This window comes from Mustela lutreola, chromosome X (genome assembly GCF_030435805.1).
Source record: "Mustela lutreola isolate mMusLut2 chromosome X, mMusLut2.pri, whole genome shotgun sequence".
Lineage (NCBI taxonomy): Eukaryota > Metazoa > Chordata > Mammalia > Carnivora > Mustelidae > Mustela > Mustela lutreola.
Genome location: NC_081308.1, coordinates 129564790 through 129582245, shown reverse-complemented (window position 1 = coordinate 129582245; position 17456 = coordinate 129564790). Strand labels below are relative to the sequence as shown.

General features: G+C 37.1%; 1 protein-coding gene across 1 annotated transcript in view; it reads right to left on the bottom strand.

The window, feature by feature from the left end:
* PASD1 (PAS domain containing repressor 1) overlaps positions 1-17188 on the bottom strand; it is a 61566-nt gene extending 44378 nt beyond the window's left edge. The window contains exons 1-6 of the mRNA XM_059156856.1: positions 17166-17188; positions 16554-16708; positions 12254-12339; positions 10072-10161; positions 2502-2610; positions 1966-2079 (exon numbers count right to left, since the gene is read on the bottom strand). Of these exons, the coding sequence (XP_059012839.1) occupies positions 1966-2079; positions 2502-2610; positions 10072-10161; positions 12254-12339; positions 16554-16708; positions 17166-17188 (577 nt within the window). The remainder of the gene's footprint in view (positions 1-1965; positions 2080-2501; positions 2611-10071; positions 10162-12253; positions 12340-16553; positions 16709-17165) is intronic.
* Positions 17189-17456: the final 268 nt, after the last annotated feature.

The following is a 17456-nucleotide window of genomic DNA, read 5'->3' as shown; positions in this document are numbered from 1 at the left end:
ATTTTACTTGTCTATTTCCCTAATTATGCTATCTCCAACTCCCTCCTTACCACAAACAACTATATGACATTCATTGTATATGTCCCCTTCGACACAGATCTCTGCAAGTTCGCCTCTGGTATATTTCCGTCCAGTGATGGGGATTGCCGAGTCATTGGATAATTAACAATTTAAGTTCACCCTGTGTTTCAGGAATGTACCATGAGTTTACATTTTTCTCAATGCTGTATTAGTGTTTTAATTCTTACCTCCTCAGCAATATTTGCTTATTATTCACACTTCCTGATTGTGGTCATTCTGATGGGTGTACAGTGCTATCTCACTGGTTTTTAAATTTTTCATTCTTTACTTACTAGTGAATTTAAGCACCTTTTTACATATTTGTTGGGCCATTTACCTCTGGTTCAAGACCTAGATGTTTTTAGTGGCCCAAAATCAGTATTTATATTCATTTCTTCACCTACAGTTCCCGAAACCTTAAAATTTGTAAATTTACATCCCATATCCATGCAACACAGATTTGGGTTTTGATTTCTTATAAATGACACATTTTTTTTCATTCAAATTCTGAGGGAGATGGCAAACATTTTCTTCCTTTTGACCAGTGGACACAATTTTCTGACCATTCAAAGTCTCGAGGTTTTATGTGTTGGTCCTTGAATGACTATTAGAACTGTAGACCCCAGCCAATGGAGCCCACATATGATTTACAGCCCACCTAGGCCATCACCTAGGCCTCCTGTTACCATGAGAGTCTTGTACTTTATCCTATAATTTCTAGCACCCATGAACCTCCCTTTCTTTAAGCTTAGCTATGCATCAAACTTCTTTGGTTATGTTTTAAAAACGGTTTCCTTGTTTTTATAGAAGGAAAGAGTCATTCTTGTTACCTCAGTCCACAATGTTACCATGTGGTCCTACCTTGTAAATTTCACTATTAATTGAATTGAATATGTAAACCTGATGATTCACAGACCTGTACCCCTGGGGATAAAAATATATGTTTATAAAAGATAAAAAATTAATTAAAACATTAAAAAAAAGTAATATACTTTTTAATTGAATACGTAATATACTTTTTAAGAATATAAGGAATTCAACAAGGATTAGAATTTTATAATATACATTAGATATTTCTGTTAAAAAAGTTTTCCATTTTCAAGAATTTCCCCTATTTCCCTCTCTTTTCTACTTTCCTCAGAGAAATAAAACAGTAATTACAACTCTCATAAGTAAGCTGCTCCATTGTACTGGACAGTATTATATATTTCTGTTTCAAGTCCTCATCATCTCCTAAAACCCCCTTTCCTTTCACTGCACAGTTCACTGCACTGTTTCACAGTAACACTGCACTCTGCTCAGATTCAAAGAGCCTGAACAATTAACACTAAAAGCCCAAGGATTTTGGGGTACTGATTTAGTAGCAGTGTCTTCTGGCACAAATTTTCTATCTATTCATAACTGCAATAGCAAAAATGAAAGTTATTTTAATGAACAAGGAACTAAGGAAATCATTAAATATAACTAAACATATTTTAAATATAATATCGTGTATTTTCTGATTAGTGTCAGGTAAGTATCTAAGCTATCTATCCCAAATTCTGGTCTCAGAGATAAAGATCAGAGACAGTTAAAAGCAAGGTGCTCATATTATCAGGTCCATTTTTAAAACAATGAGATCCTTTGGAATAATCACCTTACTCTTTCTTTTTAATCAGAGCTTTCCTTTGGTCCTTTTCTTAGTAATCTATTAATGTCTGCACCGTTATTGTCTACTCTGCCTTTTTTTTTTTTAAATCATGGGCTTCTTTTTTTAAAAATCTGATTGTCTATAACTAAAACCTGTGCTCATAGGAATATCAGAGAATGTGAAAGAATCAACAGTAGAAGTGTGTTTATGTTAGCAATGATGGGCTAGGTAACCCATTAATTTCATTTAGATCAGATAAAAACTTAACTGCTTACCATTTAAAATATCTTGTACAGTTAGGATGAGTTTCACATATTCATAAGTAGGTGCACTATCATGTTCAACATTTCCTCTCTTTAAATGACAGCAAAAATCAATATGTTTTCCCACTAAGGAAAAAAAAACAAATATAAAACAAGTTTACAATTGTACATTACCATATTTGGCAGGATTATTTCATAGGACTATTGTCTTACGTAGAACAGATTTTACAAAAATATTAATTTCTTTCTAGGAGCAGTAGCATTTGCATAACTGTCTACGCTGTATCCGTAGAGTGGAATACCAGCTAGAACATTATTTATATAACACTAATGCACTTATACAAAAGCTGAAATAATCAGGGCTCATGATAAAGAGCAAGATTTAATGGAGGAGAAATTTTTTAATACTGAAAATATAATTTGTGAAATCATATTAAGTTAATATATAATCAGCAACTATATTGGCCCTAATGTTTTCATTTTTATTACTCCTCTGAGTGACTGTTACTGGTCTCTTAAAATCTAAGAACTTACAACTGAGAAATAACAATCTGTACCTGAGTTTGACAAAGGAAGTTTGAGAGCAATCTTTCGGTAGACTTCATTTTTCTCATGATCAGGCAGGAGACTTAATAACTTTTTACCTATAATCTCATTCTTGAGAAAGAAAGAAAATACATTTTGTTATATGTGCTACTACTGGTCACTTCCTCTACCTCCTTACCTCCAGTAAGCTTATCATCTGCTCCCTCTCAGCCATCTTGTGGTCGTACCTATTATACTTATACTTGTCTCAGTTCACATTATCCCATTCCATGACCATTACCCCCTACCTTTCCAGTGTACTCATGTAAATACCCCACAACTTCAACAAGTATTCCACACACTGAGACCTCCAGTCCAGGCAATTCCCATCACATTTTCACTGGACATTATCTCTTGCAAATTGTCACATCCCTCCTTACCCAGCTCAGATTCCTTGGTGGATCACTATAATGACTTCCATGTTCTCTCTCTTTCTGATATATCTGCCTGGGAAAACCCCAACTCTAGTTTATTTCAACTTTTCATCTACCTTATAACTTCACCCAAGCAACTGCATTATCTATGGAGAAAAGTTCATAACCATACTGTATGTTATTTTAAATGGTCACTCAGATCTGCCTGGAAATTGTCTACTATTCATTGTGACCATGACTTGCCTTTTCCTCCTTCTTCAAACCTCCAACCCTCCCCCATCCTCCTCATATTCAGCTGGGGATCTCATTTCTTATTGTAATTAAAAGCAAAGGGTAAAATAAACATCAGTATCTTCCTGCTATCAGATTTACCAACCTTTCTGTTCCTGTGGCTAGAAACCTACTTTTTCTCCTATTCCAATGACTAAGCATCCAATGAAGACTAGTGCACTGCCCCTCATCCTTTCTCAACTAGTCAAGGACATCATTCCAGAAATTTCCCCTTGTTCCCCACAATGTCAAGCTTTCCCTCTCTACCAGGACTTTCCCATAGCATGCAAATGCTTTATCAGAGATGTTATAATATCAGTCATCTTAAAAACAAAAACAACACAAAATTTCTAAAATCCAAAACCTTCTTTGGCCTTACACTCTCTCCCCCAGCACTTCTCTGGTCTACTTTAGAAAAAAAAAAATCTTTGAAAAAAAACTATACTTGCTGCCTCTCATTTCTTCAGCTCTCACTCTCCCTTGAAACCATATTAATCACTATTTTTACCTAACCACTTCAACTTTGTCAAGGTCACCAGTGAGCTCCACACTGCCGAATCCAATGATCAATTCTCAACTCTCATCTTGCCTGACATCGCAGCATCTGATTCAACAAATCCCTTCTTCTTCTGGAAACTCTTCATTTACTTGGTTTCCAGGATGCCATATAAATATGGATATCCTTCTGCTTCAAAGGTTACACCTTCACAGTTTTCTTTGCTGGAGATTTCTCTGACTACTTGGCATCAGAGTGCCTAGAGCCATGTCACTGGACCTCTTTCATTGTACTGCCTCCCTGGGTGGGCTCTTCCAGTTCTAGCTCATTAAATACCACCTATCTTCCCACCTCTGGCCCAGACTTCTCTCTAAACTCTTCTAGATATCTTAGATGTCTAATAGGATTTCAATTTTAAGATATCCAAAACACCATATCTGGATCTTTTCCCTCACAAAACATGATCCTCCCTCATTCATCTGCATTTCAGTAAAAGGCACCACCATTTACCCACATGTTTGTCTTTGACTTGCCTATTTCCTCTTAAACCCCAAACCCAGTCTATCAGCAAACTCTGTTGGTAACACAGGCAAAATACAGGCAGAATCCGTCCACTTTTCATCACATGAGCTAAGCCATTATCTCTAGATTGGATTACCACAAACAGACTTAACTGGTCTCCCTACATCTATTTTTGCCACACCTCAGCTCCCACTCTGTTCTTCACAGAGCAGCTACAGTGTTTCATTTAAAACATAAGTCAGGTCAAGTTATTCTTCTACTTAACATTTTCCCCAGCTACCCAAGTTATTCAAAGTAAAAGCCAAAGTACTTGTTCTTTTCGAAATACTCCAAATAGGAGCCCTTAAACTTGCTCTTAGGTCAATGTGAAACATTTTTTCCCAAATATTTATAATGATGCTTTCCCTTACTTCAACTCTCTACTCAAAATTATTTTAAATGGCACCAATTTCCTGATATTTTCTTCCTGTTTTTTTTTTCATAGCATAATCATCACTACCTGACATTATAGTGTATGTTTTTGTGTTTATTATGCCTCCCTCAGTAAAATGTAAATTGCATTAGAACAGAGACCTTGGCTGTCTTACTCACTGTTACATCCTCAACACCTAGAGCATAGCTTGACACACATGAGCACTCAATAAATGTTGGTTAAATGAATGAATAATGCTGTACCATGTAGCTGAAACATGGTGACACATGGATAAATTGAATATTAGGCATTAAGTTAAGTAATGAGTTTTTAATGTGATAGGAACAAAATAAAAAACAAAGTATTCTTTGTAGCTGAATAATGATTTTGGGTGATGAACCACAAATTCAAGTAATTTTGAACTGATTAATATTAATAATATACAGTCAAAATTCAGAAATATGTTTTTATGGCCCATTTGTAGAAGCCAGCCTATGAGTTAGCCAATGCTCAAATTAGCAGATGGATCCTATCTCAATCAAGAAAAAGCATGGCTCAATTCAGGACAGAAATATTACCTTAATTTAGCAAACAAAACATTATGAATTAGCAGGCAATAAATTTTGACAATGGAAGTCACCCAATAAGAAATTTACTTCCCAGAATAGAGATATTTTTCATTAAACCTAACTTTTTCAGTAAAAATTCCTTCATTGGTTTAGTTATAAAATAAACTTCAGGAACCAAATCAAGTTACCTCTGGTCAGTGGAGACCACTCATTCATTCGTTTGTCTAACACATAATTAACAACAGCTCTATGCCTGACACTGTGCTAGGTATATTCACACAAACTAGCTCACATAATGCCCTGTGAGAGGAAGAATTGTCCCCTATTTTGTTTAAGAGGAAACTAAGGCTTGTCCAATTAATGAGACATCAGAAGTTCAGAGATAATATTCATACCCAAGTCCACCCAGCTAATTCTATATCCATTGTTCCTCCACTACACCATAGCTTCCTCAAGTCCAATTGATATCAGGAGTAGCTGACTTGCTACTGGGCCAGTTTCTACCCTGTGAACATTCTCCAGGAAGTAATTTATCAATTTCTTTTTTTTTTACTGAGTACTTACATGGGTTAAAATTGATGATCCTGACATGAATTCTAATTTTAATGAATACACAGTTCAGTAAGGCAGATGAGACAGACACAAAACGATGATACTAACTATACAACAAAACTATAACAAGAGGTACAAAGTGCCATGGCTCACCAGTTCTTTCATTAGTAGAATAAAGGACAGCACTGAATAAAAGAATTCAAAGTGAGCAGTCTTGTGATAGTGTACATTCCCTTGGATGGAAATACTGGCAATTAGTTTCTTATTAATTAACCACATTCTTTGAGGAACGTGATAGTGACAATTAATGCCTTATAACTGACCACCAACTAAAAAAGTGAATGTAACAATCATTCCAGTGGTCCTGCTCCATAGTTAAAGGGCAGAAATCTGAAAACATTATCAACACCATGTTATTTTTGTAAATCTTTGGGATTTGCTCTTCTTACTACACAAGGTAGAAAGATCAAGGCACTCAAAGCTTAATGAAGCAAGGATAAATACCCGTGAAAAGTTAAGGAGGTTTCTCAAAAGTCAAGTGTGCAAATACCCATTAGTTGTCCCATGAATATTAGTATGGTGGGCCTCAATCATGTCAAAAAAAAGTAAAAGAATTTACTCCGCTTCATGACATTTACTGAAAATCCAGGCAAGAAATATCTTTTTGTTGGCACAGACATTCACATTAAACAAGCATTAGAAAACTGTTCAACTGTATAGGGCACAGGGAAGGAGAAGAGCCTCTGCATGAAATTCAGATTGCATTTTGAATCAAACAAGACTCATCACTGATAATTCTCTACTATACTATAAGCTCTGCAGGGAGAACAGAGCAAAACTCATCAAAATTATCATGAACTAACCATATACCTATATTCAAAACCTGATAAAGTTTCTTAAAAACTCAATGCTGAGAAACTCTTTCCATGAGGAAATGTGTGTTGAAAAGTTTCATTTGTTTAAAAATTGTAAAAGAACAACTACATGTAAATTCCCAGTTTTAATTTTTTCTTGGCGGGGGAGTGATGAAGTAAGGTGAGTAGAAGGGCAGGCTGCTTGGAAGTACTAGTACTATAAGTGACTGCAAGTCTTTCCAAAGGAAAACACTGTCAAGGAAAATTAATGATTGGAAAAATATGATGGCATATTTCAGATATAAATTTAATACCATGATGATGATAATAAGCCATCATTTTGGTCATAATTGTGTGTGTTACAACACCATACCTTGGACTCCTCACATCTTTTTGTCGCACCCCCATCTAATCCATCAGCAAAACTTATTTTACCTACAAAACACTGATGACTTCAACATCCAACCATCTAATTGCCTGGACTGTTGTGATAGCTTTCCAAATGGACTCTCTACCTTTCATGCCTGCTCCCATAGCCTACTCTTTTTTTTTTTTTTTTTTAGTTCCAGTAAAGTTAACATACAGGGCCATACTAGTTTCAGGTGTACGATATAGTGATTCACCACTTCCATACAACACCTGTGCTCCTCACAACAAGAGAACTCTTTAATTCCCATCACCCATTTCACCCCCCCACCCCCCCCTCTGGTTACCATCAGTTTGTTCTCTTTAGTTAAGTGTCTGTTTCTTGCTTTGTCTCTCTCTCTCTTTTTTTTTTTCCTTTGCTCATATGTGGGATTTAAGAAACAATACAAACAACCCATTACCTATTCTTAACATAAGAGCCAGAGTGATGCCCCAAAAATTTCGGATAATTTCCCTCATCTGCTCCAATCCCCACAATGGCTTTCTCCCATCTCAGAGGAAAACTCACAGTCATTACAATAACCCTAAACAAGGGACCTTTGTTGCTGCTCTGTTCTCATCACCTCCTAGTATTTTTCCTTTTGCTCACGGTGCTCCAGTCACAGTGGCTCCTCTACTGTACTTTTCCACATCAAGCACATTTGTGCTTTAGTGCTTCCTGACTTGCTTTTGCTTCTGCCTGGAACACACTTGCTCTGGTTATCTGCATGACTCACATACTGCATTCAGGCTTCTGTTGAAACATCACCTGATAAGGCAGGTCTTTACTAACCCCACATCTGTAATAGCCCACCTCCAGTCACTCTCTAGGTAGTATTTCTTTCCACATTTACAGATGAGAAACTAAAATCCATGTAGCTAGTGAGTGACTGAGCCAAATTTTAATCTCCTGATTATCTGACTTCAAAGACAAAGTTCTTTCCATCCACCATGCTATCAGTTTAGAGTTGCTCAAGAGACAGAGGTATCTTGATATTTAATGAAACTGTAGATTCCCAGGGCCAGGAAAATACTCTAGAAATTGTTTTGTCTCTATATTAATATAAGATAAGTGACATAAAAAATGAAATTTTTAATCAAAGCCTGGAAAAAGATTGTGTATTGTTACAAATTAAGAAGATTTAGGATTTAATGAGGGAAGGTGTGAAATTATGCCTCAGCTAGTCTTTTTCAGCAAGGCTATATAACTTCATTCTCATTTAATGTTTATGTACAGACCTAGTAGCCATAGCTTTATTGTTAAGTATACCCATTTCAGGTAATCAACTCCATGGTTTAAGATTAGTCATTCCACCCCATATCCCAGACCCCTCTACCTTAGGGTGAGGCCCTGTGTGTGTATTACCTAAAATGCTGAAAGGTAAAAGATTCCCTTGCATGGAAACTCTGAGCCAAATTACATGAAGAAACAAGGATAATACAACTAAGACCATCACTGTGCAAAACCCTCATTTAATAGGAAAAATTTACCAGTCTCACTCAATGACCAAGTTGGTTTAAGTAATATCTAATACGAGAATTTGGGAAGCTTTCTGGTCTTCACTATAACAAAACTTAACCTGTCATATATCATACTCATACATTCTTTCTTTTAATATAGATTTAATAAGACCATTCTTCTTCTATAAGTCCAATTCAATGAAAATCTCTAGCATTTTATTCAGCTCTTTTGGCATCCTACAAATAGAAGCTGAATTTGAACATGTAAAATGTTTTCTAAAAAAAGGAAAAAGAATGAGAACTAAAGTTATGTATCATACTATCTGTAAATAAAGAGAAAAGAGTAGAAACAAAACAAACGTCTATGATTCTAGCCACGTCATGGAACATGCTGGCTGGAATAGCATAACTGGTTGAATAAACTTCTCATCTTCCACTTCTAACTTAACTAAAGAATAATGTAACAAAACTATTAATCTACATGTTTCAAACTCAAGTACTATATAGATCTCTGGGTCAAGGTTTGTCAAGTTCTTTAGACAACTCTGTGGAATGAGAAATATACAATGAAAGCAACAATCCAAATATGACTGACAGAACTAGCCAGATGACAGAGATTTCAGGAGTGGAGGAGGACGTATTCTAGATATCTTCCCTTCACACATATACATTAATGGAATGAGAAGGAATGTAGTAGTTTCATATTTAAGTGGCATATTTGTTAGATGTGCAACCTGAAGGTCCTGAAAATTTTTTGGAAATCACATATTCTAAGTCAACAGTCCTATGAAGAGAGAGAAAGCTTTCCTGAAGAGGGGTATAATGACCGAGTGACCTTTTTGGACACCATAGACCATAACTACAACTCATGGGTAGATGTCTCCAGCTAAACTATGTCATCACTTCTATATTTTTTAAATAAGATTGTAATTTGTTCTCCAATATAAAGAAAAAAAGCAAATCATATCTGGGAATAGATGCCATGAGCCAGCATGAACAAATCATGACATTCATTGTTTAATCTGTATATAGTGGACTTTAAAGAAATGTACAGAATCAAACACATCCATCACAGTGAGGGCTGCCTTGCAAAGCAGTCACCTTGGCAGCTATCCACTGATTCTGAGGAGACTGCCATTTCAAAAAGCACATCATTCTTTGGAGATTACCTTCAGGGCAGTTTAGAAACCACACACAGGGACGCCTGGGTGGCTCAGTTGGTTGGACGACTGCCTTGGGCTCAGGTCATGATCCTGGAGTTCCGGGATCAAGTCCTACATAGGGCTCCCAGCTCCACAGGGAGTCTGCTTCTCCATCTGACCTTCTCTTCACTCATGCTCTCTCTCACTGTCTCTCTCTCAAATAAATAAATAAAATCTTTAGAAACCACACACACACACACACACACACACACACACACAGAGTATTGAATTACCACATATTAGAATTTTTTATTATGGATTTAAAACTGAAACCAATGAAGATGACAATAAAAGAAGTGCATGTTTTGACAACATTGAGATAACATCTCTGATGACTTGTATGCTCCTGAAAACAAATGATGAACCTCTAAATAATAAACCAGAATGATCCTTTCCCCCAAACTGGAAAAACTTACTGGTAAATGGCCAAGGAGACAAGTGATGTTTTCAGCGACAAAAATTATCACTCCATCTGTGCTCAGTATTATCATAAAGCCATCTAATGACTAATGAAGAGAGAATAATAATGTAATTAAATAGTGGAACAATAATAAAATGATAGTTTTATTTCAAAATGCATAAATAATTACAATAGCACACTGAAAATGTATTGTGGTCCTTAAATATCAATAAAGCAGGCACAGACTTAATTAAAATTCCATTATTCTGCCTCCTACACAGAATCTACTTAACCTTAAGCATGATATGTTTATCAAATGATGTGTCACTTAGACAAACAAATTTTAATGTATACCCAATTAACAGAAAACTCTCCAACACAAGCTATGAAGACTCATTTCCGTATGTAGGTTGTTTCACATTTAATTCAAAATTAATTTCAAAAATGCTAAGAATATTTTGCAGGGCATTTTTATTTGTGAATAGTTTAGTCATCTACTTATAAATATGGATATTGCCATTATTTTCCTGCTATATAATGGATTTGATATCCAAACAAATGCCTCCTGGTAGAGAACACATAAATGATGAATAAAGTATATAAAAAGTTATATTTCAAAAAGATACCAAGCTTATTGTAAAGTAAAACAAACAATCTGGTATCAGAAATGACTACAACATGGGATTTAAAAGGCAGGGGGATACTAGAGCCTGTATTTGCCTTGGAAATATCTGCACAACACTGATGGCATAGAGTTTGGGGGAGAGAAAGCAAACCCAGGCTACACAAGGTGGGAAGTGAAATCAGAGACTTCTGCATAAAACCTGGCTTCCCAAAGGGTAACACTCTCAGCAGGCTGAGACCTTATCCATCCAAGAAAGACTGTGAATGCACATGTATGCCTCAGTTTCGGCTCTGGTTAGAGAGGGAAAACTAAAATTAGTCTCTTCCGAGAATTGTTAAACAGAAACCCACACTCACAGAGATTTGGAGCTGGAATTCATGAACTGCCTATGTAGACTTGCACAGCCCAAGCCCATTATTCAGTTTAAGGTGTTCCTGACCCCAGACATCTAGTAAAAAGAAACTGAAAAAATCTCTAGAGAATCATCCTAAAACCAGGGCTCAAATAATTCTTGTGGATAAAGTTCCAAATATCATGAGTTTATAATAAGATATCAATAACAAACAGAGGAAGAAATGAAACATCACAAACAAGGGGCAGTACAAATAATAAAATGCAGAATCAGATTCAGGAACAGTAGATAATGGAATTATTGAAGATAGAATATAAAATAAATTTGCTTAAATGGCTTAAATAAATAACAAATTTGAAAATATGATGAAGGAACAAAAGACTCAAAACTGACCAGGCAGATGTGAAAAATAAATAAAATGTCTAGAAACAATATTATCATCAAAAATAAAAATTCACTATGCTAGAACATAGCTGGAGAGAAAACAGCTGAAGAAATGACTCAGACCACAACAGAGAGAGAAACAGGGATGGAAAACACAGGAAACTGAACGACATGGAGAAGGGAGTGAGGAAGACCCTAGACATTTTACACCTATCCACTTTATTCTCACAACCCAGAGAAAGAAAATTTTTATTACCCATTTTACAGAGAAAAAGATCAAGGCTCAGAGGCAGTAACTCTCTCAAGGATACAGAGCAAGTAAATGACAAAGACATGATTCATAACTGTATCTGTCTGTCTCAAAAGACCATGGTCATTCAGGCTTTAGTTTGTGGGTTTTGAACTCAGTGAAGCTAACCAGTTTCCTTGGAGATAGAAACCATAAACACATCAGGTCCTGGAGGGGAAAAGGTAAGACTTGAAGGTGTTTTTTAGAGGCTAACAATCTATGTTGAGGGACCTACTAGATATTACTTAATTTGCCCCTAACAAAGACTTATTCGTATTTGTTGTCACTCAAGATGAGTTTTTCAAAAATCAGTTGGCATATGCAGCATCTGGAGAGCCTGCTAGAAATGCAGGCTCCTAGCCCTACCAGAATTGAGATTCTGACTCAGACAATTTAAGGTGGGTCCCAGGAATCTGGAATTTTACCAAGCTCTCTGGGTAATCCTGATATGCATGGTCTCTTAGCCACACTGTGAAAAACACTGTTCTTTATCTTCTATTGAACATATTCTAGCATATGAGGTAATCCAAGAACAAATCCCCTCTTACTTGTAGTGTCTTACACTTGAAGTCTTCATAGCTATGAAATGGAATCCAATTGGATTGCTCTCTGGAGGTTTCTGGATTGACTTTGCCTTTTTAGAAAAACAAAGAAAAGATAGAAAACTGTCACATTAAAATGATTAGCTATGGGTATTAGATTTTTCAAAGTTCTAATTAATTTTATAGAAAAGACTCTCATGAGAAAATGCTGACTGCTAATGAAGGAGCTGATGTGGACTAACTAATTGCTTATAAATGATCATAAACAGAGAAGTGTTCCAAATTTAAAAAGACCTTGAAGATCATCCAACTCAATTTCCACTGTACACACCTCTCCAAAAACTGATTTTCAACCTGTAGTTCTTTTCTTTTCTCGACTTCTTTACGTCTTCCGCATTCAACCAAAGCTAGTAATCATAATATGTCAGAGAAAGTACACACTGTGTCAAGGGCTCTAAGCAGCTCAAGATACCTAACTAGAATATCTTTAAGCCCTATCTCATATCTCTTCAAAGCTGTTAACAAAGTTCTATCTCTCGTCCATCTTTCTTCATTCTTCAAGTTCCTCTGGTTTTCCCAATGAACAGTTTCTGCTACTGTGCTCACTCAGAACATTTGCTATCAACATCTCCCCACATTACCTTCTCTAATTCCACCCACTCCACTAACTGCACTAACACAGGGATTTTCCTGACACAGACCTCCAATCTCCAGTTATTTTAATACACGTCAATAACTTAGTTTCTGCTCCTCACAAAACAGAGACCCATGGCATACAACTTTGATCCCTTTAAAAAATGTTCTGTCCCCTGACAAGGATAATTCCGAGAGCAGAGCTTGTTTTTTTCAGTGGGTATAAATCTCAGATCCTTTCCTATCAGTAGATTTGGATAAGAAGGAGACCAAGCATGAGCAGAAAAGTTTCAGAACCCTCACTAAAGAGGGAATGAAAAGCAGGTGTGTAACTGCCTGGGAAATGACAGAATACAAAAATAAACCACACCAACTGCACAAATGCTTCAAGGCCAGTGTTTCTGACCACTGTTCCAGCCTGGAAACTCAATTCTGGTACAGCTACTCAAGCTCAGGAAACAATCCATGACATGCCCCCCCCCACCTGACTGCTGAAGTCATTTCCCCACTGACTTTCAACTTTACCTAGTGATTTTCATCCCTTACACTCCCTCCAAAGAAATAGATAAGACTAAAGAGAGTCTACATATTTCCAAGAAAATAAGACCAATGTATTTTATCAATCAACCATAAAGAATTTTTTATATTACTATTATTCACAAATTTATTCTTGTTTGGCTTATAGGATAGGGACCATATCCAATTCTTCATGAAAACCCCAGTATCTAGCATAATACTTAACTCATAATAGTGACTTGGTAATTCTTATTAAACTAAATCTCATTCATTCATTTATGTAACTAATTTTTTAAAAGATTTATTTGACACACACAGAGAGAGAGAGAGAGAGAGAACACAAATGTAGGAGCAGAAGGAGAAGGAGAAGGAAACTCAAGCAAACACTGCACAGAGCACGGAGCCTGAAACAGGGCTTGATCTCATGACCCTGAGATCTACAATCTGAGCCAAAACCAAAAGATGGATCCTTAACCAGCTGCACAACACAGGTGCCCCATTATTTAACTAATATTTACTGAGCTCCAACTACGTATATGCTATTCTGTTCTAGAGACTCAGTTTATAGTATGAACAAGACAAGAAACGTGACTATCCTTTTGTATCTTACAGAATGGAGGGCGTAGGTAGGTAATGAACACATGGACAAGAATGACAGGAAGACAGTCACAGGAAAACCTGGTAGCAAAGCATCTTGAGCAGAGAAAGCAGTAAGTGTCAAGCACAGCAGAAAATAATTTGGCCTGCTTAAACTACAAACAAGAGGCCAGAGTGGCTACAATAGGGTGAACAAGGGATAGAGTAGTAGGAAATGAAATCTGAAAGACAGGCAGGGCCAGATCATGTAGGTTATATGTCAATGAGTTAGCATTATTCTAAGTGGAATATGAGATACTTTTAAGCAGAAGAGTGATATGTGTTTTGGGGGGAGGTGCATAGGGAAAGAGAAAGAGAGAGAGAACATTAAGCAGACTCCATACCCAGTGCAGAGCTGGATCTCACAACCCTGAGATCATGATCTGAGCCAAAATCAAGAGTCAGACACTTAACCAACTGAGCCACCCTGGTGCCTTTAGAATGACATGTTTTTTAAAAGATCACTATGGGGGCACACTATGGGTGGTTCCGTCAGTTAAGCATCTGCCTTGGGCTCAGATCATGATCCCAGGGTCCTGGGATCCAGTCCCTCATCAGGCTCCCCTATACCTCTGCCTGCCACTCCCCCTGCTTGTGCTACCCCTCCCTCTTACTCTGTCAAATAAATAAATAAAATCTTTTTAAAAAATTAAATAGGGGCACCTGGGTGGCTCAGTTGGTTAAGCAACTGCCTTCAACTTAGGTCATGATCCTAACTTAGGTCCCATACTGGACTCCCTGCTCAGCAGGGAGTCTGCTTCTCCCTCTGACCCTACCCTCTCTCATACTCTCTCTCTCATTCTCTTTTTCTCTCTCTCTCAAATAAATAAACAAAATCTTTTAAAAAATAAAGAAAGAATAAAATAAAAAATAAAAGACCACTATGGCTGCTTATGCAAAATAGATCAAATTGGGGAGAAAGAATGAAAGCAGAATATACCTAGGAGGCGTCTACAAAAGTAACAGATGCTGGTGGCCTGGTTTCAGTTGGTATACCAAAGTTATAGAAATGGGGAGAAGTGAATGGATTTGAGATCTATTTTAGAGGCCAAACCAAAAGGGCTTGCCATGAACTGGATGAGGAGGTGAAAGAAATGGAGAACACAAGGATAATTTATATATTTTTAGCCTGGGAAGCTGGAAGAATGACTGGTGGTATCAGTTACTGGAATAAGGAAAACTAGGTGGGGGGTGGAGGTGACAGGCAATGGAGTGGAGAGGGACCAAGAGTTCCTTTATTGCCATGTTAATTTTTCTATTAGATATCCAAGAGAAGAAGTCACATAGGAAACTCTTGCTGATTTAATAATGAGTACAGTTCTCAAGTATGCAGCTCATGTAGGTCAAGGGTAAAGATGGACTTAATAAGCAGGGGTCACTGACATCCAGGTAGCACATCAAGTTAAGTGACTGGATGAGATCACCCAGGAAATGAGTGTATCTAGAGGAGAAAAAAGGTCCAACAACTGAGCTCTGGGGCGCACCAGTGTCCAGAGGTTGAAAGGGAAAGTGGAAAGGTAGACATTAAGGGGAAAAAGCAAAGGAACGGCCAATGAGCTAAGAGAGAAACCAGGTGAGTGTGTTATTCTGGAATCCAAGAGAAAAATACTTCAAGAAGAAAGGAGTGGTCACCCGTCCGATGTTTTTAAAGGGCCAAGAAAGATGTGGAGAGTTAAGGACCAAATAATTCAGGGATGTGAAGGTCACTGGTATTCTTTACAGAACACATACCCTCTCCTGCTTTAAACTTTCTCATGTTCCCCTTAGAAAAGTGCCGACTACTTGACATGCTGGAGCAACAAGCAGTGTGACCTCAGTGAAGTGGAATGAGGAAAGAATGAGGGATGACGATGTGGGGACAGAGCCTTGACAGGCCTTGCAAGCAACTGTGCTGTGAAGAGGCCACAGAAACAGAGTAATAGAAGTATCATGGGGTCAAGAAAATATTTTTTTAAGGAACAGATTTTTACAGCATGATTACATGCAAATGGGTATAACCTGTTCAGATGTTTTGAATTAAGCCTACTTAAGTATTATAGGTACCATTTTACACCCTCAGGGCCATGTTTCTCTTTGCAACATTTACCACATGCCTCAAGCGCCTAGGATAAAGAAATCTGCATTATTATTGCCTAGTATTCTTCTTTTTTAAAGATTTTATTTATTTATTTGAAAGAGAATGAGAGAGAGAGAGAGAGCCAGAGAGCGGGGAGGGTCAGAAGGAGAAGCAGACTTCCTGCTGAGCAGGGAGCCCAGTACGGGACTTGATCCCAGGATTCCAGGATCAGGACCTGAGTCAAAGGCCGTTGCTTAACCAACTGAGCCACCCAGGCTCCCTAACCAGTATTCTTCTATTAATTCTCATTTCCTTGTTCCACTTTTGCATGAACCTTAACAATATTTTCAACATTGACTATAAACAAACTTTGGAGAGAGAGACTAAGTGTTTCTCACCCACAACCAATTTTCCATATGGCTAATCAAAAACCTGAAAGGATGGGTTGGGGTGCCCAGATCAAACCTTCCTTCTCCTGTGAAGCAGCAGTCGTCCTCTGTGATGTCTTAGATCTGTCTCCTTTTACAGGGTAACCATGAGCTTGAATCATGGCACGTAGTTCCGTGAAGAAGGCATGGAACCGGTCCTTCTTCTTATTTTCAGTTATATCAGGTACATCCCTAAGTGACAAAAAACAATCAGCGTTGTTAACAGTAAGGGTAGGTGATGGATTCAGATGATGAAACAATGCATGGAGAAGAAATAAGAACAGAGAAAGGGAGTTGGTAATGTCAAACTTTGAGCAAAAAAAACCCCCCAGATCCTTGATCTATCACAGGACAAAAATAGCTGTCAATATTAAAATGAGGCAATGAAAAAAGAATGAGGAAATGAAAGCCAATCTCATCTCCCTTAGACTGTGAGGTCCTCGAGGGTAGGGACCACATCTGTTTCAGTGTCTTCCATAGCAAAACCCAGCACAGTGTCTAGCACAGTAACCTAAGAATTATATAAAATAAATTAAATCCAGAAGAATTTGAATTAAATGGTGGATATTTGTTCCACCATATATTCTTACCTGCTTTTACAAGAGTACTTCTGATTAAAGAAAATTCTTTCTAAATTATATATAATTACTCAAGAGGCTCTTGCAAAGCCATTGCTTCATCTGAAAGAGAAGGCTGGGGAATAAAATGCTAATTGAGAGCTTTTTGCTTTTTTTACCTTTGAAAAACAGATCATACTAAAAAATCTGGACAAAAACTTTTCCATCAGTGCACTAGAATTTATTTTTATAACTAACATCTTTCTAAAATTTAGATTTAATAAGCAACATATAGTACATCACTAGTTTCAGATGTAGAGTTCAATAATCCATCAGTTGCGTATAACACCTGGTGCATATCATATCATACGTGCTCCTTAAGG